Here is a 26,825-nt window from a genome sequence, read left to right as displayed (position 1 = left end):
CTACGACTCCCAGAGTGCTCCGCGGCCAGCACGGCTTCGCGATGGCGGCGCCCGAGGCGAGCGACAGCGAGGAAGAAGAAGCGGCGGCCTGGCAGCGCCTGAGGGAGGCGGCCTGGGATCCGGCGCTCGGCCGAGCGGCCGCCCTGGCTCCAGCCGGTAGGGCTTCTGGGCCTGCGAGGGGCTCGATCCGTCCGGCGGCTGGTGGCGACGGCGCCCCGCTTGCCAAGGGAGCTCCGTGCGGCCCACGCCGGCCCTGCGCGTCCCCGAGAGGCTGCCCGGGCCCTTCCGGCCTCCTGGGACCTGCGGGGCTTGCTCTTAGACCGACGCCGGGGAGGCGAAGCGAAGCGCTGCGGTTGCTGCCAGGAGGGATCTAGGGCAGGGGTGGCTCAGCTTTTTGCCATCGAGCGCCCAAAACGGGGGGAGCGCGGGGGGGGGGTCGCGCACGCACCCATACTTCTACGGGCCCTGCCCCCCCCCGCGCTCCCCCCGCTTTTGGCACTCGATGGCACACTGGGCCACCAGACTTCTGGTGGGACTGGAGGTCGGAAAGCGAGCCGTTTCCGGCCTCTGGAGGGTTGGGGAAGGACATTTTCGCCCTCCCCAGGCTCCTAGAAAGGCCCTGGAGGCTGGGGAGAGCGAAAAGCAAGACTTTCTCTCACACACACACCCGTAGGCCCTCCAGAGCCGGAAACTGGGTTTACTGACTTCCAGTGGGCCCAGAAAACCCAAAAATCAGCTGGCGCCAGGCACATGCATGCACACCAGAGCTCAGCTCGCTTGGCCACCAATATGGCTCCATGTGCCAACTGTGGCACGCATGCCATAGGTTCGCCATCACGGATCTAGGGAGTCGGGGGGGGGGTGTTGTATGTATACCTATATATATACCTATGTTTTTATATACATACACATGTACGCACACAAACATATAAGCAGATAACCCCCGACTTACAACAGTTCGGTTGGTGACCATTCGAAGTTACAACGGCACTGAAAAAGGAGACTTATGACCGTTTTTCACACTTAACGACCGTTGTGGTATCCCGATGGCCAGGATTCACATCACTGCTTCGTATTTATGATGGTTGCCTCATCCTGGGCTAATGGAATCCACCTTCTGACAAGCAAAGTCAATGGGGAAGTGAGATTCACTTAACAACCGTGTTACTAACTGAACAACTGCAGTGGTTTACTTAACGGTGGCAAGAAAGGACACAAAATGGGACACAACTCATTTTGATTGTCTTGCTTAGTAAGGGAAATTTTGGGCTCTCTCGTCATAAATCAAGGACTACCTGTATGTGTATGTACAATTCTATGTAATATAAGGCATAATAGATGTGCTACAAATACAGTCGCGTAAGGAGGAGGACTCAAAACCCATCACCTCCCTGTGACAAAGTTTGTGCAACAGACTTGGCTGGGCTGTCTGGGAGATACTTCCAATCACTCAGCTCTGCCGACTCAATTTGCCCTTGGAGTTTAGTATTGCTTTATAAGGCCTTGGTAAGGCCACGCTTGGAATTTTTGGTCACCACAATGCAAAAAAGATGTTGAGACTCTGGAAAGAGTGCAGAGAAGAGCAACAAAGAGGATTAGGGGAGTGGAGGCTAAAACACAGGAAGAACGGTTGCAGGAATTGAGCATGACTAGTTTAATGAAAAGAAGGACTAGGGGAGACATGATAGCAGTCTTCCAATATCTCAGGGGCTGCCACAAAGAAGAGGGGATCAATTTATTCTCCAAAGCACCTGAGGATAGAACAAGAAGCAACGGATGAAAACTAATCGAGGAGAGAAGCAACCCAGAACTAAGGAGAAATTTCCTGATAGTGGGAACAATTAACCAGTGGAACAGAAGTTGCCTCCTCAAGTTGTTCCAACACTGGAGGCTTTCTAAAAGGAGGGATGCTTGCTTTGCCTCTTCTGAGGTCTGGACTTTGCCCTAGAGATGACCCGTGTCTATGGAATAGTCTGAGGCTGCAACTCTGCTCATGTTCTGATAGCCAGACACCCCCAGAGCATTGGAAAACGGGCAGAAATGGTTAGTGGTGGTGCATATCCCTCTGCGGCTGAGACCTGTTTTGCAGTAAGTCTGATCCTGTGTGTGTTGCTGATGTTTTTAGATATTTATGCTCTGTCTGGTTAAAAGAAAAACCTGGGGCAGGAAGCAGACTCTTCCTTATACTGACTGGGAGAACTGAGAAAATGGCTGGCATGCAAAAACAATCCAGCCGTCCCTTATTATGTGCTGACACTTCATGAAAGTGGATCAACTGACAGTGTGAGGAGAGCTGTGTCACATGAGCAGATCTTTGTGAAACAGGTCTAATGCAAGCAAACGTAGCTTCAGAGGGATTACAAAAACAGGAGCCTCCCAAATGGGAAAAAAATCCTTTGCAGAGCTTGTTTCGGCATCACTGTCGAGGAAGTCTCACCCAGCACCCGCAGGTCTCGCCTATCTCCATGTTGTATCATCTGACATTTAAGGCTTCAGGAAAAGATCTTAAGGACAAAGAATTCAGCATTAAATTGTGGCGAGAAATTGGGGTCAGAGTTCTTCAGACTAAATGTGCCAAGAACCACCAACCTTCTATTCCTCAACTTCCAAGCATCTAGTCTCAATCGCGTCCCTCCACCACTAGGCAAATGTCTCTCCTAAAATTCAGTACAAGTAGTCCTCACTTGCTGTCTGAAGTTGGGACAGTCCGTCACTAAGTGATGTGGTTGTTAAGTGAATTGTCTGCAGTCATTAAGCGTGACATTTTGTGACTTCCAGCCAGCTTTTCATGGTCTTTGCTTGTCAGAAACGGCAGCAGAGCTTGTGGTTGTGGTCGTGTGACTGCACAGATGCTGTGACGGCCACAATTTCAAGAACCAATTGTAAATCTTCTTTTTCAGGGCTGTCGTACTTTCTGATGGTTGCTAAAGGGGTAGTTGGTAAGCGAGGACTACCTGTACAGTATCCAGGACTGGAATCCATATATCAAGTGCCATCTGATCAGCATAGGACAGAAAGAAATGATCACTTATTTTTATCGTCTATTGATGCTGCTTAAAATTGTACAGGTAGTCCTCAGCTTACGACCACAATTGAGCCCAAAGTTTATGTCATTAGGTGAGAAATTTGCCCCATTTTATGACTTTTCTTGCCAAAAGAAAGTGACAGGAAGTGAATCACTGTGGTTGTTAAGTTAGCAAAAGGCAGCTGTTAAGTGAATCTGGCTTCCCCATCAGCTTTGCTTGTCGGAAGGTCGCAAAAGGGGATCATGTGACCCCAGGACACTGCAGTCGTCATAAATATGAACCAGTTGTCAAGCATCTGAATGTAAATCACATGATCATGGGGATGCAATGGTCAAAATTGTGAAAAATGGTGGTAAGTCACTTTCTTCAGTGCTGTTGTAACTTCGAATGGTCACTAAATGAACTTTTGTAAGTCAAGGACTACCTGTATTTGCCTTTCTTGCTTCACTGTCACACTGTTGGCTTCTCTTCAACTCGTGATCCATCGAGACATCCAGATGCCTTTCCAATGTCTGGTTCATCTGTCCTTTATTTTTTTATATATATCTTTATTTTTTTCTTGCTTAGATGTGGGACCTTGCTTTTGTCTCTGGTGACATTCACGCTGCTGGGTTTTGTTCAAAGGAGTCATGCTGTCTGCTTTCTGTCAACGGATAACCATTTCCCTAGTCGCTCGTCAAAGCCATTTTATCCAACAGAGCTGGCCATCCTCCCCTTGATGCTCCCCTCCAGCTTAGCCCAGAGCCATGGAGCGTTCTCTGGTTACAGCCGTTCAACCAGCTCTGCATCAATTCAGGGGGAGCATTGCCTGACCTCTGTTTTACTGGCTTCTCCTCTACTTGGCTCTGAAGGGAGACTTTGCCAAGTGCTGCGATGAAACTCAAGCAGAGGGTCTGCGCTGCATTCCTGTGGTCAGTTAAACTGGACTTTCCATCAAATTCTCAGTGGACCACTAGGGCTTTTTCTGCCATCAGTTTTCTATATTTCTACATTCCTTAGTCACAACTGTTGTGAATTCACATTGAAGTTTTTTTTTATTTTTTATTTTTTTGTTTTTAGAGAATTCTTGGAAAAGGAACCAGCAAGCCGGTGAACCCAGCATCAGGTAATTAAGCAGTCCCCAATTGCACCTACTAGACATAATTCTGACTCTTAAACAGTGGCCCCTCTTCCCTCCACCAGTAAGAGAAAGGTATGTTTGTGGATGAGGAATACTGAGGAGAGAAGGCTGAAGTCCTTGACTCCCGACATACTAACTTCCCAAAGGCAAAATGTTCAGCCGCTGCCCCTCCAAAATCCCCCTCCAAAAAGGGGGGTGGGAGAGAGAGCACAGCCCCTGAAGAGAAATAGCGGAGGCAGTACTTACTCAGGAGAAGGCTGTTTCTTCACTGAATTGGGGATCATTTCCTGCAAGTCACATTTAGAAAGTAGAGGTCTACTACACTGAAAGCAGGCGGATCCCAAATCAGATAGGGTATGGTGTTTCTTCTCCCTCAACTTTCCAGAGACATCCGCTGAGGAGCACGGACTTCGGTTCCCAGCATCCCAGCCATCAAAATCATTGCAGAGACTGTTGGAAACTGTAGTTCATACGAATTATCTGTCCTGGATGATATGAACTGCAGTTGCCATCATTCTCAGGGATCCCCAAATCCATCCAAATGATTCTGTTCAAGGTGAACTATCCAAATAGCAAGTGCTTGAGGGACGTCTTCCAGAGATTATTCCTATGGCGAAGGGAATCCCAGAAAATAACTGAACCTTCTTTCTCCTGAAACAGAGAGAAGATCTGCAACCATGAGCAGGATGGAAATGAACTGCAGACCACACCAGAATTTCGAGCACACGTTGCAAAGAAACTGGACACGATCTTGGACAAGTAGGCACAAGCATTTTATTAACATTTCCCCTTAGTTATGGCCTGGTGAGAGCTTTTCATAGAGAATTCTGAATAGCAGTAGCAATACACCTAGACTTATATACTGCTTCACAGTGTTTTACAGCCCTCTCTGTAGACTGAGTCAACCTTGAGCCAGTGAGAATCGAACTGGTGGCACTTGGCAGAATTAGCCTGCAATACTGCATTCTAACCACTGTGCTATCATGATTCCTGAATAGTACACTTTACATTCCCGCCCCAAGGGTCTTATTGAGATACTGCAGATACCTCTTAGTTGGTGATATGCAGGTATCAGTATTGTTGCTTGCAATACTGATACCTGCATATCACCAACTAACTAGAGGTATCGGCAGTATACCTAGCAGTATACAGTATATCTAGCAGTTTCTAGATTAGAGATCCTGATTTGCACAGAATCGCGTGAACATCCTTGGGGTAAAATTCCATGATGTACTTCTAACCCAAATGTGCAAACCTGGTTGATATGGTCCTTGGCAGGGAATGCTTCGTGTTGCATGGATACAACCAAGGCTGGTGGTCCGATTTATACATTCATTCACTTCTTTCCAATCAACATGTTCCTTGAAAATCTTGATGGGTAGCAGAAGTCAATATATAAATTTTATATATATATTGTTCTTTTTTCGTAGATCTATATGTGCATTACTGTTTAGCCAGGGTTTTTCCTACGTAAATCAAGATGTTTGTATAGCCATAGTTAAGTGACATCCCAAATCACTATTTTCTAGGCTTTATCAGACATTTAAGCAGCATTATGTTGTCTGCTGCAAGACTTAAGGGAGACTAGAATAGATCTATTTTGCCTTATTTGGCTTCATCGGCTAGCCACACTCTCATTTTATGACTCCTCCCTGTAATGGTCAAATATTTATTTGGCTAGAACAGTAATGCATATATATATATAAGCTTTCGTCGGCCCCTACTAACTTCGTCAGAGTGTAAAATCCCCATTGAGGAGCTGCTTGCTTTTATGTAATGCTGATCAGTTTAGTCATTGTGCGTGTAACAGCCCACACCCTTGCCTTCCCCCTGTAATTATCTTTTTTTCTGCCTTAGTCATGCTAACAGATGACAATGCACTTTCCCCTGCCTCCTTCCCCATTGTGTGTTGCCTCTTTCTCTCCCTGGGGGGTAACGCAGGGTTATCAGGCATTGCTTTGAAGGTACCTGGGCCTGTTACACGCGCAATGTCTAAATTGATCAGCATTACATAAAAGCAAGCAGCTCCTCAATGGGGATTTTACACTCTGACGAAGTCGGTAGGGGCCAACGAAAGCGTAGCACAAGTTTTAAAATAAAAATTTTTAAACTTTTAAACGTTCCGGAGATTGTGATGTCTATCGCCTCTTCTATAACTATACCTGGAACTCGCATCTTTAGGACAATTCATTAAGTGTTTTACCGAGACACCTGGTCCGCATCATTGTAAATAAGTTGGTTAAAATATTTAAAATCCTGGTTAAAATCCCAGCTTAAAAGCAGCAGCAAATATAGATAAGCGACAGCTCCGACCTCGCAACAGAGAATCCATAGTTTCCAAACGAAACAAGAGCCTGAAGATGACAGGGTTATGAGCTTGTCGAAACGTTGCTATAAGAAAAACTTTTAAAGTCACTGGTAGGATTTTAGCTGAGGTTTTAAAGGACCTTGCAGAGTGCTCTGTGGGGATTTTTAGAAGATTTTAAGATGGGATTTTAACCAGGATTTTAAATATTTTAACCAACTTATTTACAATGACGCGGGAAAACACCCGAGATTTTAATTTTTTGCATATGCACACCCGCGAAAACTTAAGAAGACATATATATGTGTGTGTGTGTGTGTGTATAAAACATACAATTGTATGAATGTTTAAAATAACTAAATAACTAGTGATGACAGTGGCATTTGGAGGATGGTGGCTTGGCACATAAGAGGAGAGAATGGCAGAGTCCTTGAAGTAACGACTGAAGAAAAGAAATACAAGTAGTCTTCGCTTAGTAGCCACCTTGTTTAGGGACTCTTCGCAGTTATGATGGTGATGAAGCAGTAACTTTCCATCCAATCCTTGCACCTACACCTTTTCAGGTCACAGGAAAACTGAAGTGAAATCATCAGCACAGTGATGAGGACCCAGTTTGTGGGGGCAATAAGATGACTTTGTATAAATATACAAAAGGATGAAGGCTATTGCTTAGCGCATTGTAAGCCGCCCTGAGTCTCCGGAGAAGGGCGGCATATAAATCAAATTAAAAAAAAACAAAACAAAAAAAACAGTGGCAGTTTCTCTTAGTGGCCACTTTGTTTAATGACTGAGATGTGAGTCCCCGTTGTGGTCACTATATGAGGACTCCCTGTAGATATAACACAGGTCCACAAAGCCAAGAGAAAATGACAAGATCTGAAAGAAAGTGATTGCCTTGTGGACTGGAGTGGATGACAGGAGGGCTAAAATACAGGTCAGGAAGCAGGCATGAGTGTTATCTAGTTATCTAGTTGTGATGGTTGCAGGTGAAAGTAGGGACTCATAAGCTGGAGGTATTTGCATGTGACACACCTCAGTGACGGGATAACAGAAGAATCAGAGATGACTTTACAGGCAAAATGTACAACATTCCGAATGTCACCAAGGGCAAAGTTTTCATAATGCCATCCATCTCCCTGTCCAGCAACTCTGGGCAGTTAAACTATTCCATTAAGTGCCCTGAATGGATGTGTCGAAACAAGAGGAGAGATTATTAACCTGACTTTCCTTCTTTGAAACTAACCAAATAACAACTGATTTCAAAATAACCCTCTATCTTGGTGAAAAGGTCCATTAACTTCCCCCATCAGCTGTGCTAAAGTCCTAGATTTCTCCAGGCCTTTCTCTAGCTGTGGGAGGAGGGGAAAACATCTCTGGATGCTCCTGACTTTACTCTTTTCCTCTTTTCACCAGCTTTCCTGGTGTGCAAAACATGGGACTTGTCTGGTGCCCCCTGAAGTCATTTGGCCAGAATCAGTTCTGCTGGTCTGGGCCCATATCTCTAGTTTACGGGGCCCAGATTTTGGGGCCTTTGCTCTTCTGGGAACTTGGGCCAGCTAGGAGTGTTAATGATCAGCAGGCACTTGGTTGCAGATTTAGCCTGTGTTTTTTTTCAGGCATGAGAGGCCGCAAGAAAACTCACTGCTAGCCTTCTTTGGCACCACGCTCAGTGGCAGCCCTGGCTTCCTCTCTTTCTCCATTGTGCTTATCCTGCTTTTCCTTTCAGTGTGATAACCCTCTCGACGTGCCCATTGCGACTCCCGCGACATGGGAACAGCGCCTCCCTGGAAGAAGACAATGGTGAGCCACTTGCCTGGAGGAAATCCCTGGGGGTAAACGTGTCCTGTTCCTTCAGCCTGCTGTGTCGGGAGCTCTAGAGCAGGGAAGTTGTGCTGGCTGGGAGCTGAAGTCCCTAGAAGGTGACAAGGTTGGACACCCCTGCTCTAGTTGGACGCTTGAGCCGCGTGGGATTGATGGGCCGTGTGTGGGAGAGGTTCACCCCCTTCAAAGGGTCCGTCTTTCGGCACTAGACATTGAGATGCTTGCAGTGTGGGTTTTAGGAAGCTCAGCTCCCATAAGCCTCTTCTTCCTCCTTTCAGGCACCAGCTTTTAATTCTAGAAACCAACTTTAGAATTGCCTGGCCCAGCTTGAGCAGCTAACTTACACAGCACCTTCCCTCTTTTTCCTCCTGAAACGGCGCAGGCTTTCGACTCTTTTCCTCCTCTGTCCCGGGAGACACTGGGGAGCCAGAAGCTGCCCCTCGGAAACGGTCAGCGTTGCAGCATTCCAACTCCAGGTGAGGAATGGGAATGGGAGGGTCTCTGCCATGAAAGGGGGCAACAGACGACCTCGGCTGCTGTAATGTACTGAAGCCTTCTGGCTTGCAATTGGGCCTCAGTCAGTCTTTGAGGCTGGCTCAGGGTCTGGGCTCTGGCGGCCTGCCAGCTGAAGCGTGCCTTGCCCTCCTGGGTGCATTTATTTTATTTGTTTATATCTCATCCAACTCAAGGTGGCAAATATACTAATACTCCTTCCTCCTCCTGTTTTCCCCACAACAGAGGAAGGTGAGGTGGGCTGGGCTGATTGGCCCCAAGATACCCAGATGACTTTCATGCCTAAGGCAGGACTAGAAGTCACTGTCTTCTGGATGTTTGGCCCAAAGTCCTCCACCTGTCCTTCATGCCTAAGGAGGGATTAAAACTTACTCTCTTCTGGTGATTGGCCCAAAATCGCCCAGCCCGCTTTTGTGCCTAAGGTAGAACTAGAACCCACTGTCACCTGATTTCTATCCTGGTGTCTTAACCACTAAACCAAACTGATTTATTGTCAAGCAACAATCTTTAACAATGGAGATAGCCTTGGTCATTTTTAAGCCATGGCTTAGAGGGTGGTGTGGACCAAGTCAGTAGATTTTAACTGACGCCAGTCTAATGTTACCTCTCTTAACAGAGCATAGTAAGATTTGCACAGCATACAGCACCATAAACGGACTCAGTTTGCATAACACGGTGATTGTGTCCACACAGGATAACAAGCACATTTTAGCCAAGTATATTGTGCAAACTCAGTGCATGAAGTTGGGTGTTGTACAAAGAATATTGGTTGAATCACTTGATTAAAGATAAGTCAGCATGACACTCATAAAAGGAATGAAACATCTGGTTTTCCAGCTGTTAATATGGTTTCATTAATATACCCCCTCACCCCGCATGTGTTTCATAATAGTACCCGGTTTCAGTCTCAGAATTGTAAGCCATTAATAAGCGTATATAAGTGTTAGCCGAGTATGGGAGAAAACGTAATTCTGCTTTCCTCCCCAGCATTGCTTGTGATTCTTCCAGCGGCCTGGAAAGTGACCAAGAGTGGCAGAGATGCCAAGAGGTTGCGGTGACGGCAGCAGACATCCTGAAGCAGAGTGGTCTGCCCCCACCAGCGGCCCAGGACTCCGGCCAAACAATAGAGGCTGGATGGAAAAAAGTCAAGAAGAAGAAGAAGAGGAAGAAAGGGAAAAAAGAGGAGAATGGCCAGCCAGATGCCATCAAAGCAGTGGGTAATAGCCAGAACAAGGAGCCCTCGTGTCCCAGCAGTCCAGAGGCCATCAGTTGGACAGAGACGATGCAGAGGAAGAGGAAAAGGAGGAAAACAGAAGCAAGAACAGAATGACCATCCCTCCAATACTAATTTGCCAGGGGGAGTTGCTTACAGAGGGCTCCAGAGTTGGACCTGGTTTGGCTGTGCACCCTGGGAAAATGAAGGGACTCTCAGTGATGGAAAACAGCTGCTCCCACTACTGTTGTCTGGGCAGCCGGTGGGGCTGGGATGGATCAGGAGGGCTGCTGTGGCTCCTGGGTAGCACTACAAATTGGGAGGAAGAGCGGGCTGGCACTCCTTGCATCCCATCAAAGTGGACACCCTGACTGCCGCTTTCTCTGGTGAGCCCCAGCGGCTCTTGGAGCTGCAGGACATGGGGGGGAGGGGCGGCAGTGAAGACTGTGAGTGGGCATGGATGACCAACTTTGTGGGTCACCTGGTGGAGCAGCCAGAGCAATTTGTTTTCTCACCTGGTCCATCTGAAGAATGACGTGACTCTGCTTTTACAGATATGGTTCCAGTTTCTATGAGATGGTCATTTTGTGAATAGCCAATATATATATATATATATATAAAACAATATTTTAAGATACAGCGTCTCCCCTGTTTTATTGACCAAAAGTTAAATATATTTACAAAACAGAGCTGATGAGGCCCTTGATTCTGCAAGTGAAATCTCCAGAGTGCTCTGGGGCTTAAGAGCAGCACTGGGAGCTTGAAACATCCAAATGGATAAATTTGGCTACTGATTTACATGATTCAAAAGCTCAGTGAATAATATTTTGAGCCTCAAATAAGTACAGTGTGATGCATAGATTAGACTTATGCCTGGTTAATTTCTGACTTTCCTTCCACTCTGACTTGACCAGTGGTTTTCCCTCTGGCTTTTTTCTTCTAGCTCCTTCCATGTGAACAATTTGTGGTTCTCCTAGCAACAGAAAGACCTTGGCTTTGCCTGTTTTGTGTGGAGACACTGATGTCCAGCAAGGCCAAGAGTAAGCTAGCATATCCCTAAACATTCCCTCCGAAGGAAGCTTGAATTGTGCATTTTGAGAAGTGGCCTAATTGGCTAAATTGTTGGTGATAGCAGACACAGGTAAGCTTCAGGTCTGCCGCTGGCCACGGTGCAGGTGTCTCCAAAGTCTGATTCCAAGATGAGCAGCCACTAGGGAAAAAGCACAGCTACTATTTTGTGCTTCAAAAAAACCACCTGTGAAAAGAAATGCCTGTTTCTGCAACTGGTTCAAATTATGCCCAGTCAGAGGCTGTGTTATATAACGAACCAAGTACTTGGGGGGGGGGGGGGTTGAGGCACATGGAGGAAAGCTAATGGAATGCAGGTGGTCTCAAATCCTTTAAGGTGGGGTAGCAACAACAGAGTCGCTTTGTTTCTAAGCAATTTATAGAAATGATGCTCATCCTCTTTGGGGATTTATTGCTATTTTTACAAACATCATGAGGACAAGTTACTTGGTTTGCTTATCTCTAAAATGGGAGACGAGACTCTTACCAATACTTTTGCATTTAAACTCAAGGTCCATGTTTTACTTAGGCTCTTAACTCTTACTACAGACGAGTGTGTCTTTTAATTTAACTTTGAAAACAGTATTCTGTTTATGATGTAGGGTGCATCTGTCACACTTGATTGCTGCCAGAGCAGATTCCTGGTGCCTTGCACTAAGGCACAAATGTGTAGAAGTTCCAGGAAGTATCCCCTGCCTGGTTCAGACCTTTGGCATCGGGACTGCTCTCCTTGCAGTTTCCACCTCGGGCCAAGCCTGTGGGGCTGCTTGTGGGCTGAGAACCAGCCAGGACCTCACTGCAACCAGAGACAACTTGAATCTGGTTGGAGAGCAAGTTCTCCCAAGGCTCAGCACCTTGGGAGGTGTGTGTCTCTTCTACATCCTTTATAGAGGATGAGTGCTCCCTTTTTCTGTTCCTCATTCCAGCTCTGCTTTGTCCTTGCTCTGGGGGCCCATCTGAAGAGCAGAAGGGGGCCCATCTACTCCACCATCACTCATCCCTCGGCAGCCAGCCCCAGATCAAAGGATATTGTCCACTACAAGCCCTTCTTGACTACTTTCTCTGGCTTTTCTCAGCAGTGCAAAAACTCCATCTCTGCCTCCTGCTCGCTTGGTACATATTTTTGCTTGGAGTTTTGAAATTACAGTGTGTGTTTTGGAAGGGGTGGGGAGCCATACAAATCCTGGCAGAGGAGGCAGCCAGGGGCATAGCCTGGCCTTCCCTCCCAGGAGCAGGGATGGGGTGCAGGAGAAGTTCCTCGGGATGCAGGCAAGGGCTGCCGAATGTCCAGTTATTGTGTGGAAGAAGCCATATGGGTGGAGATGAAGGTCTCTATCACGCCGTGGGTGGAGGGCAGCAAGTGGCCGTTGGAGGAGTCGGAGCTCTGGTAAAGGACCAAACTGCCGGACGAGACTGTTTGGGGGGGAAGAAAGGGAATGGGGTGGGGGCAGAAACAACAGGTGAGCACATCGCACAAGGAGCTTTTCACTCTTTCCTTCACAGTCCAGAGGGGCCGATACTCCCTACCCCCAAAGTATCCAAGTCCTATTTAATCAGCTGATTAAAAAACACGGAAGGGATTATTTTTAAAATGACAGACAGCATGTTTTATTCCTAGAGAGTTTATGGCTGACTATTGGGGGCATCAGAAGAGCTGAACCTCCCATTCTGGCAGGCGACAGTGACAGTGATGATGCCTCGTTGCTAAGCGGATCCCCAAAGAACTAAGGAGGGTCCCTGTCTCCATCATTCGTCCCAGGCCGCTGAAGGCAAAGCTTTCCCTTTCTTTTAGGGCTGTGGGGAGCATTTTGAAAGGGGGGGGGCGCTGCCAGTATTTCAAAGCCTGAAGGTCCCAGGGGTGGGGATGCCTTACCTCTGCAGACCTTCTCCAGCTGTCTGCATATGTTTGTGTGCACTTGGACAAGACGGAGTGGCTGTGGTTCTGCACACAGATGGCTGGGGTTCTGCATGGTTAGCCACAATTTATTTGCCAAGATTAAAGATAACCAAATGTAGCATTTCTCTGAAGGCAGCTGCCGAACGACTACACTTTAAGGTGTTACGTTCAATTGAGAAGAGATTAAAAACACAGAGACTTAAAAAAAACATTTTAGTATGGGGGACCTTTTCATCACCTATGAAATAGAAACTTTTCTGGCTCCATTATGGAGGCATACAGGTAGTCCTCGAGTTATGACCATAATGGAGACTGTCCATTACGGCCATAAGTCATAATGGTCATAAGGTGGGTTGGTCACACGACCAACCCAATTTTATAACTTTTTTGCAGGGGTTATTAAGCGAACCCAGTGGTCATAAGTGCAAATGTTCTGGGATCTACTAAGAAACAGAACAACTAGTGAAAAGTTGTCGCTTACCGGCAGGGCTGGAGGTCAGGCGGGGTCCCGACTGAAGGTGTGACTGGATGGAGCCTTCCTGGCCCTGCAAGTGGACCGAAGATTGGCTGGTTGGCGTTGGGATCCCAGATTCCGTGGGAGTCTCTGCGTCTGATGTGAAGATCTGGGGGGAAATCGCAACACAAGAGGAGTTACAAAGCTTTCCCAGGCCACTTGCGAGACGCAGCACAGTAGAAAACGGACGTTTTTGTTAAACATCAGTATTGTTTTAGCCAGGCTTAGGAACTAAATTCGATCCAAAACATTCAGAAGAAACGCTTTGAATCTGGCAGAGTGACGGTCCTGCTGCTGTTCAGTATCCAGGGATGCAATGTCTTTGGCAGGGGTGGGATTCAAATAGTTTAACAACCGATTCTCTGCCTTAATGAGGGCTGGGTGGGCGTGGCCATGGTGGGCGTGGCCAGGGGGAGTGACAGGCAGCACTTGGCCTCCTGCACCCCCCTGGGAGCAAAAACGGGCCGCAGGGGGAGAGCGCCACACCTAGTAGGCCTCCCTGCACTTACCTGGGAGCCAAAATGGGGTGCATGGAAGGGGCGAGGAGGGGAGGGGCGGGACCAGCCAGCAATTTAACAACCGGTTCGGCCGAAGTGGTGCAAACCGGTTGAATCCCACCACTGGTCTTTGGTCCTAGAGACTGCAGCTCATGCAGCGTTTATGGGCGTTTCTGTAGGCTATGGGGTTCCTCCTGCCCCTTTATAGCCCCTCCGGCCCCTCAGATCTCCACACAGCTGTTTGTGGAAGAAGACTGAACTGAAGCTTTTCATTATTTACCAGCGTTTGGGGCAGCTGTTAAATTTATTCTTACCCAGTTCCTTTATTTTCAGCATACCCGAAGAAGCCTTTTTTGTCCTTGGTCTCCTTCCCTAAAGCTCCTCTTACTTGGAGTGTTCCCTTTCCTCTCTCTCAAGACTCTCCTCTTCCGTGAGAGTCGCCTGCCTCCCCATTTCCCTCTTTAGATCTTCACTTGGCCTTTTTGCGTGGCTCTGCTCTTGTGTTTCTATTTCCTTCCTTGATTTATTTGTTAACGGCACTTTTAAAATCTCCTCCTTCAGGATCAGCTATCCATCCCGAAGCCCTCTTCCCATTTCTCCTTCCTGCCACATCTTCTATTTATCATTGGTCTCTTTTGAACAAAGTTCAAATTCATTAAAGTCCAAGACTTTGCTCAGACTTATTATTTGTTAAAATCGGGAGCCAGCATTAAATGGTCCATTTCCATTAATTTTCCTACTGCTTCCATTTCCTCAGCTAAACTTCCTATGGCTTAGCATGCAGTCCAGGACGGCTGGACCTCTTTGGCCTTCCTGGACTCTCCCCTGGAGCGAATGGTCAGCAAGAGAAGTTCGGAATGTCCTGAAAGGGCCAAGAGAGGGCCAAGCCTGCTTAGGCCGGAAACCCTATCATTTCAGAAAAATGGTTATCCAATCTCTTCTTAAAGATTCCCAGTGTTGCAGCATTTACAACTTCTGGAGGCAACTTCTGTTCCACTGGTTGGTTGTCCTCACTGTCAGGAAGTTTCTCCTTAATTCCAGGTTGCTTCTCCCCATCCGTTGCTTCTTGTCCTGCCCTCGGGTGCTTTGGAGAATAGCTTGACTCCCTCTTCTTTCTTAGCACCTACAATTGCTGGCCCCAAACTTTGCAGGCAAGTTCCCCTTAATTTTTCCTACTTCTTCATTCAGTTCCTTCTTCTTTAAAGCAGCTGGGTTCTCCCAACCCACAGCTTCTGTGGGGGGAGGGAGTAGCACCTGCTTTAAAGAGTTGCATTCACAATAACAAGCTAACTGCAGCCTGAAAAAGACGGGCTGCTCGAATGAATAATCAGGGGGAACTTTGCTTCTACTTGCAGGAGGTCCAAAGGCCTTCTGAATCCTTTTCAAAGCGTGCACAGACCTTAAAATAACATTCAATCTAAAAAAGCAAACTAAACTTCAAAATACCATAAAACCAGTAAAAAAAGGCAATCTTGCCACCCTTGGCCTTTGATCTTTTAATCTTAAAAACTTTGGAGGAGAAGATCAAAGGCACAAAGCTGGCCATAAAGCTAGGAGAGAGAAGGCAGGAAGTAACTAGATGGCATTATAGAGGAGGCCCCGTTTTCTCTTCTCTTCTGTCTAGCAAACATCTCAGCTTTTTATGGCCAAGGAAAACCTGCCCTGTGGGCAACTTTCCTGTGCTCACACAACCTGTTTAAGCAAGAGTGGGACACCTTTTGTTAAGCGAAGAGTGCCGAGTGGCTTGACAAGGAGATGGGCAGCACAGACATTTGATAAATGAATAAAATGCAACCTGCTCTCCTTGCCAACCAAAGAACTGGAGGATACCTTGCAGGAACAAAGCAACCTTGCCAGATAAAGGAGGGTCAATATTGGAGGGGGTGGGATGTTTAACCTTAAGGGTGAGAAGGAGAGCAGGGCCTCTGTGGAGGGGAAATGCTTCCATTCATCCCCTCCAGAAATGACCCAAAATTCTATTTGAAAGTTGGGATGCAAAATTTAGCAGGAACAAGAGATTTAATTTCAGGTTGTGAAACTCACACTCGTGTTTGGCTAGCAGTGTTATCTAATTGTTTTTGCAAACCACTAGTTTCTTATAAAAGAGAGAATTTGCAGCTCAGGGTTGAACTGTTGGGTCTTTGGTGCTCTGAGTTTGCTTGTTTTCTTGCAGATGTTTTGTTATCCAGCTAGATAACATTGTCAGTGCTAGAAGAGAGTGGGGTTTTCTCTCAGTTTACATACTAGTTTCTGGTTCTGCAGAAGAAACTGTAGGATTAGTCCCTCCCTCCCCTCGAGAGACTTGCCTCTTGGGCCTAAGTTTGGTCTGCTGTGGATGCAGAAGCAGACCCCACGTGCTTCGGGTGTTGGCCCCTTGGGCTCCCTTCAGCTGTGCCCCCCCCAAAGTCTCCCCTCACCTGTTTGGTTGGCGTCAGGCTGGCCAAGGTACTGAGGTTCGCCGTGTCTGTGATCACCATGGTCTGGGGGAGAAGACTGGTATGTGCGTACTGGGTCATCTCTGGCTTGTGGCTATAGAGAGCTGGGAATAATGGAGATCAAGAAGGTACCATGAACCATGGAGGCCTTGAGGGACAGGCTGGAAGGTCCTCCTTCCCATCAGCTCCAAGGTGCAGGAAGGCTGCCTGGCGTGGAGCATTCCCGGGATGGCCGTCCTCCCTTCCAAACCTACCATGAGGAGCCTGGATCTGGGCCATGGTGGCCATGAAGGGGCTCTGGTTGAGGTGACCCTGGACCTGCTGCATGATAGGTTGCTGGTAGGATGGGTGCAGCTGCTGGGAGAACTGGACCGGCTGGAGGGTGGTGAGGCTGCTGCCCATGTTGTTGATCATAGGGACGCTCTGCGCTTGGGTGGAAGCCAGACCTGGCAGACAGGAGAGCCTTCGTCAGGCTGGGCTGCAGCAGCACCCAGAGCTTGTGGGGATGCGGTATCCGGGTGCCTGGCTGTCAAACCCCCAGTGGCTCCCCTTTAACATGAACCCGCAGCCCTCATGCACACCGCCACACAATTGGATGGGTTCACCATCATGCTAACCCATTTGCTTGGTTTTGTCCTAGCAGATTCTTTTCTGCCAAATGGGATGACTAGGTTACTGGCTAGTCCCATGATGGCTTGTTCGATCAACCATGCAAATTGGCTTTAAAAGTCTAGCCACCGAGCTGAAACATATGGCTTTTCATAGTGTGCCATGCATTTGATTGGTAAACTATGGTTTATAGGATTTTGTTATGCACAAATGTTGGTTAAGATGAATTGGGGCTTCATGGAATGTATGAAGCCACCCACATTTGCAAACCTATTAACCTGAAGCACAAATTTCAGTGCGGCACCTTTGGCTACTTCATCGGGTCCTTTGGATGAAGGCTGAGCTCAGTGGTCCTCCGGCCATAACATTTTCCTCCCCAAAATACCATCTCGGCTGGAAGGCCTCAAGCTATGGGCAGCCCCTGCCAGTAAGAGAGGAATGCCCAGCTGGGCAGCAGAGGGCAGGGCTCCTGAAAAGAGAGCTGCCCTGCATGGGGGTGGCTGCCAGCTCCTTTCATGCTGCCTAGAATGAGCCCCCTCTCCGCACCCAATGCCTCCTCACTTACCAATGACTAAGGTGGAAGCCCCTGTGTTGGTGAATGTTGGTGCAAGCGAAGGTGTGTCTCCAGGGCCAATGGCCATGACCCCCGGGAGGGAGGCCATGATGAGGTTCTGTGTTTGATGGCTCAGGGCGTGTGGGTTGGGCTCCAGGCTGTGCAGCGCTGTCAGGGTACTGACGGGGGGGAGCGAGCCCCCTGGAGCAGAGATCTGTGAGACAGGAAGGAAGCCACAAGGTCTAAGGACCCTTTTGAGCCTGGCAGGTGTCTGGAGACCACAGTAGTTCCCAGAGACCTTTAAGCCAAAAGTCTCTGCCATCCTTTGCTTGATCTGGCTGCTCTTGATCCCGGCTGGTCCTTCTCTTCTCCTGCTAGAGTCAACGCCCAGCTTGGACATAAATGTGCTGGGTGATCAGAGTGTCCAGGTAACATTCCCTTAATAATCTGCCATTTGTAGATGGCACATGCCAGGAGCGGGAAGCCCTCAAGATACACCCACCCGGGGCCTATGCCCACCACTTTGCTACTGGATCACCGAACCAATGGCCAAGATCGCTACCAGACCGGGTGATCCGGTCTGATCCGGGAGCATTTCACCCCTGGTCTCGGGCATCTTTCACTCACCAGCTTGGTGTCTGGTCCTGAGCTGGTGGAGCAGAGGCTCGGGGAGGAAACTTGGTGCAGGATGGTCTGGGTGGTGGTGATGGAATTGTGCTGGCTGTTGTTGGAGGAATCGGTTTCACTGACTGGCTGCTGGCCGTACCTCATGCCCGGGTCCGAGAAGGAGAGTCCTTGTGGCTGCTGCTGCTGCTGGAGAGGAGAGGGCTCTGAAACGACAAAAGCAACAAGAAAGCCTCATCAAGTAGATGCCTTGGTGAGCATGGCCAGGGACAAAAACCCTGTGCCACAAACTGGGGAGGGGGTTTCCTGCCACAAGCTTTTGCCCCCAGGGTAACTCTGCTATGCTGCCTGATCTGCGTCCTCTTGCTCAGCCAGGGGCAAACAGTAGTATTTGGAAACTAAGTGGGAGGGTGGGGGGTACTTAGGAAGTGTTTCAGTCCCCTGAGGACCACAACTTTTCCTGCTCCATGGACTGGTGGGGGAGGGGATGGTTTCAGGTGTGCAACCAAATCCTGTGTATGTGCAAATGCAGCTTTGCACACTTGCCTGCTGTTTGCACAGACCGGTTTCCAACACGCCGCGAACTGGTAGCAGGCCACGGACGGGGGGTTTGGAGACCTTTGCCTTAGAAGACCTTAACCTCCTTCTGCCCTCCCCCTCTCCAGAGCTTGGCAGAACTCGAGGCTACAAAGCAGATGCTCCAAGTTAGCAAAGCTCCAGCATGTGTTTTTCAGGTGAGACCGGTCTATCAGGGCAACCTGGTCCACCCAACTATGGGACGGAGCACAAAGCTTCTGCTTTCGCTTTCCAGCCCCAATCCAGGAGCCTTCGTAGGCAGCAGCTTTCACGACAAACTATATTCGTGTTGCATTTATATTTTACTGACAAATCTTCCTGTTTCTTTCAAATCTTCCTCCTGCATCTTCCTGTTTTGCTTAGAAACAGAACTTTACATGTGAATATACAGGTCGTCCTCGGCTTACAGCCATCCATTCAGAGGTGAAATCCAAACCAGTTTGCTACCGATTTGCTGGGCGTAGATGCGCAGTGCGTGCCAAATGTGTGCTGTGCATGCATGCGCAGTACGCACCAAAAGGAGGCTGGGAAGGTAAGTAGAAGCAAGGGTCAGGTGGGGATCAGCTGTGGCGCACGATAGCAGGATTTCCTGCTTCCTAGCAAAGCTAAACCCCGCTGCACACCCCGCTGTCGGAAATACTGGTTGGGAGGAACCGGTAGCCTTTTTTAACTACTGGTTCTTCCTTACCAGAGTGAACTGGTAGCATTTTACCCCTGCATCCATTTTGTTACCGTGGAAAGTTACAGCAGCAAAAAAAAAAGCGGCTTCCTCGCGTTTATAACCCTCCCAGCATCCCAGGGGTCACGTGGGTGATAAAAATTCAGGCACTTATATTCATCAATACCGGACTAGGGGGATAATGTAGGGGCATTATTTTAGATCACTTTTTGGGGGACTTGTTTAGTTTTTGCTTTGTTTTTATTTTTGTATTTTGTTATTATTGTTATTTTCTTTTTTGTTGTTGAAGTTTGTATTTTAACTAAAATAAAAATAAAAAAAAATAAAAAAATTATCACGTGACTGGCATGTAGTACAGTATTTAGGAGAGTTGCAGTGTCCCAGGGTCACGTGATCGCCACCTTCCCAGCCAGTTTCCAACAAGCAAAGTCAGCTGTTGGAGAGGGAGCCGGATTCGCTTAACGACCTCAAGATTCATTTAATCTTTAAAGTGATTTAAATGGGGGTTTTGTCCCTGGCAACCGTGGCAAAAAGAAGATTGCAAAGTCAGGTATGATTCATTTAACAACCACCTTGCTTAGCCATGGAAATCTTGGTCCCAATCATGGTCATAAGGCAAGGGCTACGTATACGTTGATATATTAAAAAAAAAATGTATATATACCAGGAGTGAAAGGCTACCGGTTCGCACCAGTTCAGACAAATCGGTAGTGATAAAAGCTACTGGTTTGGGCAAACAGGTAGTTAAAAAAAAGGTCTCGGTTCGTCCAAACCAGTATTTCTGACGTTCAGTTGTGCCGCGCAATTTAAATTTGCGAGAAAGCAGGAAACCCTGCTCTCTAGCGAATATAAATCACACGGCACAGCTGCTTCCCCCCCGCCCGCTGTTCAACTTACCATGTTAAGCCTCCTTTTTCCGCGCAAAGCGTGCATTTGGTGCGCACTGCGCATGCACACAGACACTTTTGGTGCACAGCGTACACGCAGCGCGCATTTGGCACAGCGTGGTCAGCGAACCAGTGGCAATCCGCAGAGGATTTCACCACTGATATATACCCACTTCTTAGTAACAGAATAACAGAATTGGAAGGGACCTTGCAGGTTTTCTAGTCCAACCCTGTTCAGGCATTCCAGACAACCCTCTGTACCATTCCAGAGAAGTGGCTGTCCGACCTCTTCTTAAAAACTTCCAGTGTTGGAACAAGTTCCACTGATTAATTGTTCTCACTGTCAGGAAATCTCTCCTTAGTTCTAAGTTGCTTTTCTCCTTGATTAGTTTCCATTTATTGCTTCTTGTCCTGCCTTCAGGTGCTTTGGAGAATAGCTTGACCCCTTCCTCTCTGTGGCAGCCCCTCAGATATTGGAAGGCTGCTATCATGTCACCCCTAGGCCTTCTTTTTATTAAACTAGACATACCCAATTTCTGCAGACATTCTTCATATATTCTTCATACGTCCCTGCCCATCTCCCTCTGCCCTGCCACCCCCTGCCTGGCACTCACCATGGACTTTGCTTGGGGACAGAGGAGTTGCCGATTGGAGAGAAGAGGACCCATGAGAGGCCAAAGTGGGCACGGAACTGGGCTGGGAGCCGTTGTAGCTGTCCATAGCAAGCTTGTGCCTGAAGGCTTCCTCTTTACGGCGGTTGGCAAACCAGTTGTAAACCCTCACCTCAGTCACCAGGTTGGAGCCCAGCCCCTGGGCCTGGGATGGAGAGACGCCACGCTGAAGACACTCTGCCCTGCCAAGGAAGGGCATGGTTGGGTCAGATCTGGAGCAATCATAGGACCTCCCCAATTGGATATGTTCCCAATATGGCACAACACAATTTCTGGAAGTTCTCAGCAACTGACTGGGAATTTTGGAAGCTCAACCTTTTTTTTTTTTTTTTAATTTGATTTATATGCCGCCCTTCTCCGGAGACTCAGGGCGGCTTACAATGTGCTAACCTTCTCACCCTTGGCCACTTAAAGATTGTGGTTGTGGAATTCTGAGACTTGAATTCAGTGGCCAAGGTTGAGAAATAATTATGAAGTTTAGGAAAACTTAAGTGACCTCCAAGAATGCATGATAGTTCTCTCTAGGGAAGGAAAGTTGATAACTTGGTTAGTATCTCATTCAATCCTGATGTGCTCAAGGCAGAATTATCAGTTCGCAGCAAGCTAAGCACAATTGGCTCCTTTCAAGAAGAGTTTCCACACTTCTGCTAAACCATAAATTACAATTGCTGGATTTACATAGCGCATCAAACCAAACCTAGCAGACCGTTTTATGGCTCATTTGATAAGTGAAGCAAGTTGAAGAGATAGGGTGCATCACTCTGACAAACTATTCAAACCAGTCCTCAAAAAGAATATACACATCATGGTGACCACCATCCCAAAAGATGGCTTATTCAGCCCAACATGCAATTGCAGAGAAGTATTGTGCGCCGGAGCTGGTGCTGATGAACCTCAAAATGCTTATGTAGAAGCCCAGCATATTTAGCAAGATTCAGGCCTTCAGAACAGACAAACTGTCATTGAACTGCTTCTCCAGAGTTAGGAAGAGAGTCAGTTGGGCCTAGTCATTAAAGCCTCAGGCTAGAAAGCAGGGGACTCTGAATTCAAGTCCTGCCTTAGCCATGAAAGCTGGCTGGGTGACATTGGCCATTCACCAGGTGACTGGGAGTTCTAGTCCTGCCTGAGGAATAAAAACCAGCTGGGTGACTTTGGGCCAGTCCCTCTCTCCCAGTCCAGTCCACTTCACAGGGTGGTTCTTGTGGGGAAAACAGGAAGGTGTGTTGGATATGTTCGTCACCTTGAGTTATTTGTAAAAATAATAAAAGCAGGATATAAAGAAACAAATAAAAATAGGTAAGTTTGAAGGTTTTTGCCATGAATAGCCCAGGGAAGCTCTCATGTATTTATTCTGCTAATTGTAATCAAACTATGATTGTACTGAATCTCTCAGTGTTCTTTTTTTTTTTGCATCAAGCTCAGATTGATGGTTAGTTGTTTCAGGTTAATTTGGAACAAAATAGAGATGGGAGGGTGAAGGAGCATTCTCCCCCTTTTCATGGAGCAGGTTGTCTTGTTCGACTGAGGGAAATTGATGAGATCTCAACCCTCCCTCCCCAAGGGTTTCTGGAGGCTACTGGACTTGGCACACGGAGGAGGAATTCACTTCCCATCTTGTGGGGCTGGATCAAGGAGCCGTTGGCCTGGCAGGGCCTTTCCAGTGGTGGCCTGCGGGAGGCTCTGAGAGGCACAGAGGGTGGACTTTATAATACTTGAAACATGGTTTTGCAATACTGTTGCACTGTGTAGTTAACATGGGTTTTCTTGTATTTATTTTAAATTTGTTTTTTCAATTGTGTTGCTAATAATTTCCCACAAACCTTCAAGAAAAAGCCTCTCTTTCAGAAACCAGGACTGGCAGGAGAGCATTCAACACATTATAGATAACAGTTTCATTTTTAGCTGTTCTCAAACTTTGGTGAACAAAGGAAATAGTCAAGCCAACCTTGGGAAGCGCCGAGAATGTATCTTACCCAACCCATTTGGATGTTTTTCCTTTGCAAATGTTTCTTTTGCTTTTGCTGAGCACACAATGCCCTTTCCTATGGCTATGCTGTAATTCTTGTGATGTAACTGAACAGATGACTATTCCTAAACCAATCTGCTTTTGCTTTGAAGCTCTAACTATAAAGGTAGATGTAATCCATTTCTCTGGGTTCCCCCTTTTCATAGGGAGACCGAACTTTATCAGAGTACTCTAATAAATTGCTTTTAAGTGATCTTCTGACTTGGTTGCTTATTCAAAAGGGGAAACCGAGGCCGGATTTGGCCAACAGCTCCCAAGTGGGATCCAAAGGTCTTCCCCCAAAGAGGCCCTTTCCGGAACGGGCACGAGGCAGTGTCTGTCTCCCCGGTACCTGTTGCATTCCTCCACCAGAGCCTCCCTCTCTTCCTTGCTCGGGTTCTTCTGCCTCTCGTAGGCTTGGAAGAGGATCTGCTGTGACGCCGGGCCCCACTTGAACCGGTTCCTCCGGCCCTTCTTGACCGGGAGCTCCTCCCCCATCGGGTCCTCCACCATGAGGCCCTGGCCGGCATGGGTGAATTCTGGAAGGGCAAAAAGAGACTCTGGGAAGGGATCAACGGGGCAGGACTGGAAAGCAAAGGATTGCTGAGCTCTGGAGAAGAGAGCAGAAGCAGCTCCTTTGCAGGTTTTCTTGGGGTCTTGGTGGCTTCTGTATTCGGCTAGCTTCCCCCCTCCCCCCCGTCTGTTCCCTCCAAGGTCAAAGGCTATTGATGGTTGGGAATAATTTATTCATTATTATTTATTTATTTACTAAGCACATTTATATAGCCACCCAAGTCAACAGTGTACAATATTAAATATTCACAATTAAAAATTCACAATTTCACCCCACCCCAATAAGAAATTGGGAATAATGGGAGCTGTTGGAGCCCTGCTTTAGATCCCACCTCTAAAATCTGTCATCTTGCAGTGTCTGAGGGATGCTGCTAGGCAATTTTACATACGTGACAGAAAGGACACAGTTAATTACATGTATATGTACAATTAATTAAATCAAATTAAACCTAATTGTGGGTTTGCTGCCTATTCCTCTTGTCTTGACCCCCATCATCTTTTTGGGGGTATAGATTCTAGAGTGATATTTGCAGATTCCTCCCCCCCCCCAAAAAAAAGTTTGCAAGGATTAGGATTTCAGATCCAGAAGATGACATGTTACTGTATTTCCACAGGAAACATTTTCTGCTTGGCTTGCAATCCAGAAAGGGGCCATAATAATACACTCCCTGCCCTTTGGCAGGTGTGGCTAACATCTGGCCATTTCCTGCTGAGAACCATCAATGAGAAACGGAGACAAAGGAGCCGTCGAGCCTCAGAACTGGCTCAGAGCCTCTGATGAACTGAAGAAGTAGCCTTCCCCAGGCCCACCCACCCTCCCTTCTGCCTCACCCTCTGCCCACAGCAGCCCTCAGCCCCAGGAGGAGGAAGACCTGCACAGATCTCGGGTTGGGTCTGCCTAGGGCACCATCTCCCACCTCTGCACTGGGAAAGCTTGCTCAGAGGAGCAATGCCTCCAATCTGAGCGTCCTGGAGCAGAGATACCTCCCAGAGTCCGAGCTGGCCCCTGGTCTACCCGCAGGGGTCTTGGGAAGGGACACGCTGCTGGTTGCTGTACTTACGCTGGGCCACCTCTCGTTGCTTGCGAACGTACCAGGTGTACAGGGCAGCTCTCTTCTGGGTCTTCATGGGGGTGCCCTTGTTGAGATGCTGGGAGAGGTGGGACTGGTTCAAGCCCGTTGTGTCCACCACCTCCCGTTGAGGGATGTTGTGCTGCTGGAGGTAGGACTTCACCATCTTTGCCACCCTCCAGGGATCCTCCCTGGAAGAGAGAGAAAGCGGCTGTCTCAGAGAGGGGTCTTTGCCCCCCTCCGAATCCTGAGATACAATTTATTTATTTAAGAAAATGTATATGGCCACCCAACTCACTCTTGGTGACTCCGAGCAGCTTACAAGGATAAACAATCCAGAATTGCTAGGTTCATACAATGTCTTGCCTCCAAATGAATCAAGGTCTTAGGGATAACATTCAGTTCTCTGATTCCTGGAACATGAGAAGACACTGGCTACATGCCCAGTGCCCACAACTCTGTTTTATCCCGCTGATATTAAATTAGACCATACTAGGAAGCCAGCATCATTCTTGCTAAGACTACTTTTATTCCAAGATCTTAGTAACAGAATCCTGCAAGTCTGAAGCCCCCTCCTTCCACCCTCCCTCTCATTTTCTTCAAGAGAACCAAGAAGGATCTTGTCTGAGATGCTTTCTGGCCCAGAGTCAGATTGCTTCTTTCTCTGACCATTGTCTTGCTGACAACTCTTCCTCCAGTCCCTGAAGGTCAGGAGTCTGCAAGCTTGGCAGCTTTAAGAATTGTGGACGTCAACTGGCCATGCTTGCTCAGGAATTCTGGGAACTGAAGTCCACAGGTCGTAAAGTTGCTCTGGTTAGCAGTCAAGGAGAGGGCGAGTTCTAGTCCTGCCTTAGCCAGCTGGCTGACTCTGTGCCAGACCTGCTCTCTTGGCCCATGGCCTCAGGCTCAGATTGAAGCCAGTCAATCCTCTTCCTAACTCAACCAACTGATCAACCACCTGGTTGATCAAAAGCAAAACAAACAAACAAAAAGGCAGACCCAGAACTTGTGGGAAAAACACTAAGAAGAAAAAAACAACTTTAGAGAAATGCTAGGCAGAATCCTGCGGACAAAATTTATCTGATAAAGGGAGGGAGTGCAAGAGAACTTCTCAAAAACTAAGATGGCAACCAATGAGGAAAAAGCAGCTCAGGAATCCACCCAAGATGCCCAAGGAGCTTTTGACCAAAGGGTCAAAAGGAAGCCTGTCAGACAGCAGCTAATGCAGGAAGTCGGAACCCCTGAAGGGCCAAAGCAGCAGAGCTCACAAGGGAAGCCGAAAGCAATAAAAGCCCCTTTTGGCTCTAGGGGTGGTAAAACCAGGAGGAGGAAGGGGTGGGCGGCTGCTAAAATGGGGAGAGGGCCCAATTCCTACTTGGCTCCTGGCTTCTCCTCTGGGGGAATTGCACTCAAAGGGCTCTAAGTAGGATGGTGGACAAAAGGAGGGAGTAGCAAAAAAAAAATAGAATAACATAATGGAACCTCGGAGATCTTCTAGTCCAACCGCTTGCACAAGCAAGAGACCCTATACATTCCAGACAAATGATTGTCCAGCTTCTTAAAACCCTCCATTGGTGAAGCACCCACAACTTCTGGAGGCAGGCTATTCTACTGATTAATTGCTCTGACTGTTAGTTAGTTAGTTAGTTTGTTAGTTTATTTGATTTGTATACCGCCCTACTCCCGAAGGACTCAGGGCGGTGAACAGCCAACAATAAAATACATAAATACACAAAATTTAAAAACCCGATAAAATCAAATTAAATTATTTGGCCCAGACAAATTAAAATACCCCAATAATTTAAAAACAGATTAAAATTTACGTATTTAAAAAGGGAAGAGATCAGGCCAAGCCCGCTTGATGGAATAAAAAGGTCTTCACAGCACGGTGGAAGGAGCGCAGATCCGGGATCCTCCGTATCTCCGGGGGGAGCTCATTCCAGATGGTAGGTGCCCCCACAGAGAAGGCTCTCCCCCTTGTCAGGAAATTTCTCCTTGGTTTTAAGTTACTTCTTTCCCTGATTAGTTTCTATCCATTGCTTCTTGATCAGCCTTCAAGTCAGGGGTGAAATGTTCCTGGTTCAGACTGGATTGGGTGATCCGGTAGTGATTGTGGCAAGTGGTTCGCATGGCTCCACCCACCTACCTGGGTGTCGTTACTTTATTTTT

At 47.6% G+C, this 26,825-nt stretch overlaps 2 protein-coding genes across 4 annotated transcripts in view; one reads left to right on the top strand and one right to left on the bottom strand.

Annotated features, from left to right (window-relative positions):
* Positions 1-23: 23 nt before the first annotated feature.
* On the top strand, positions 24-10,635 carry C17H12orf43 (chromosome 17 C12orf43 homolog). Of its 2 annotated transcripts, none has more exons than XM_034438485.3 (6): positions 24-156; positions 4,086-4,131; positions 4,807-4,905; positions 8,178-8,251; positions 8,655-8,748; positions 9,773-10,635. In XM_034438485.3, exons 1-6 carry the CDS (start codon positions 42-44, stop codon positions 10,113-10,115), a joined length of 771 nt encoding a protein of 256 aa, XP_034294376.3. In that variant the 5' UTR covers positions 24-41; the 3' UTR covers positions 10,116-10,635. The 2 variants fall into 2 exon arrangements, with proteins under 2 accessions (XP_034294376.3, XP_087736739.1); XM_087880613.1 differs by lacking the exon at positions 24-156 and adding an exon at positions 3,239-3,378.
* The window catches only part of HNF1A (HNF1 homeobox A), a 42,970-nt gene continuing 26,770 nt past the window's right edge, over positions 10,626-26,825 (bottom strand). For both annotated transcript variants that reach the window (XM_034438484.3, XM_087880610.1), the window contains 9 exons: positions 24,648-24,847; positions 23,366-23,552; positions 20,952-21,190; positions 18,199-18,401; positions 17,584-17,785; positions 16,664-16,855; positions 16,392-16,513; positions 13,445-13,586; positions 10,626-12,479 (listed from right to left, as the gene is read on the bottom strand). In XM_034438484.3, the coding sequence (XP_034294375.2) occupies positions 12,358-12,479; positions 13,445-13,586; positions 16,392-16,513; positions 16,664-16,855; positions 17,584-17,785; positions 18,199-18,401; positions 20,952-21,190; positions 23,366-23,552; positions 24,648-24,847 (1,609 nt within the window). In that variant the 3' untranslated portion in view covers positions 10,626-12,357. The remainder of the gene's footprint in view (positions 12,480-13,444; positions 13,587-16,391; positions 16,514-16,663; positions 16,856-17,583; positions 17,786-18,198; positions 18,402-20,951; positions 21,191-23,365; positions 23,553-24,647; positions 24,848-26,825) is intronic.

Source organism: Pantherophis guttatus, chromosome 17 (assembly GCF_059756535.1).
Source record: "Pantherophis guttatus breed Tessera chromosome 17, ASM5975653v1, whole genome shotgun sequence".
Taxonomy (NCBI): domain Eukaryota; kingdom Metazoa; phylum Chordata; class Lepidosauria; order Squamata; family Colubridae; genus Pantherophis; species Pantherophis guttatus.
Note: the sequence above shows the minus strand (reverse complement) of the source record. Positions and strands in the feature narration are given on the sequence as shown.

Bases quoted from the DNA above. Each gene is read 5' to 3' on its own strand.
- C17H12orf43 (XM_034438485.3), top strand. From the start codon at position 42: ATGGCGGCGCCCGAGGCGAGCGACAGCGAGGAAGAAGAAGCGGCGGCC. The intron at 4,132-4,806 runs GTAATTAAGCAG...CTCCTGAAACAG, and splicing joins GCCGGTGAACCCAGCATCAG to AGAGAAGATCTGCAACCATG. The intron at 4,906-8,177 runs GTAGGCACAAGC...TTTTCCTTTCAG, and splicing joins CTGGACACGATCTTGGACAA to TGTGATAACCCTCTCGACGT.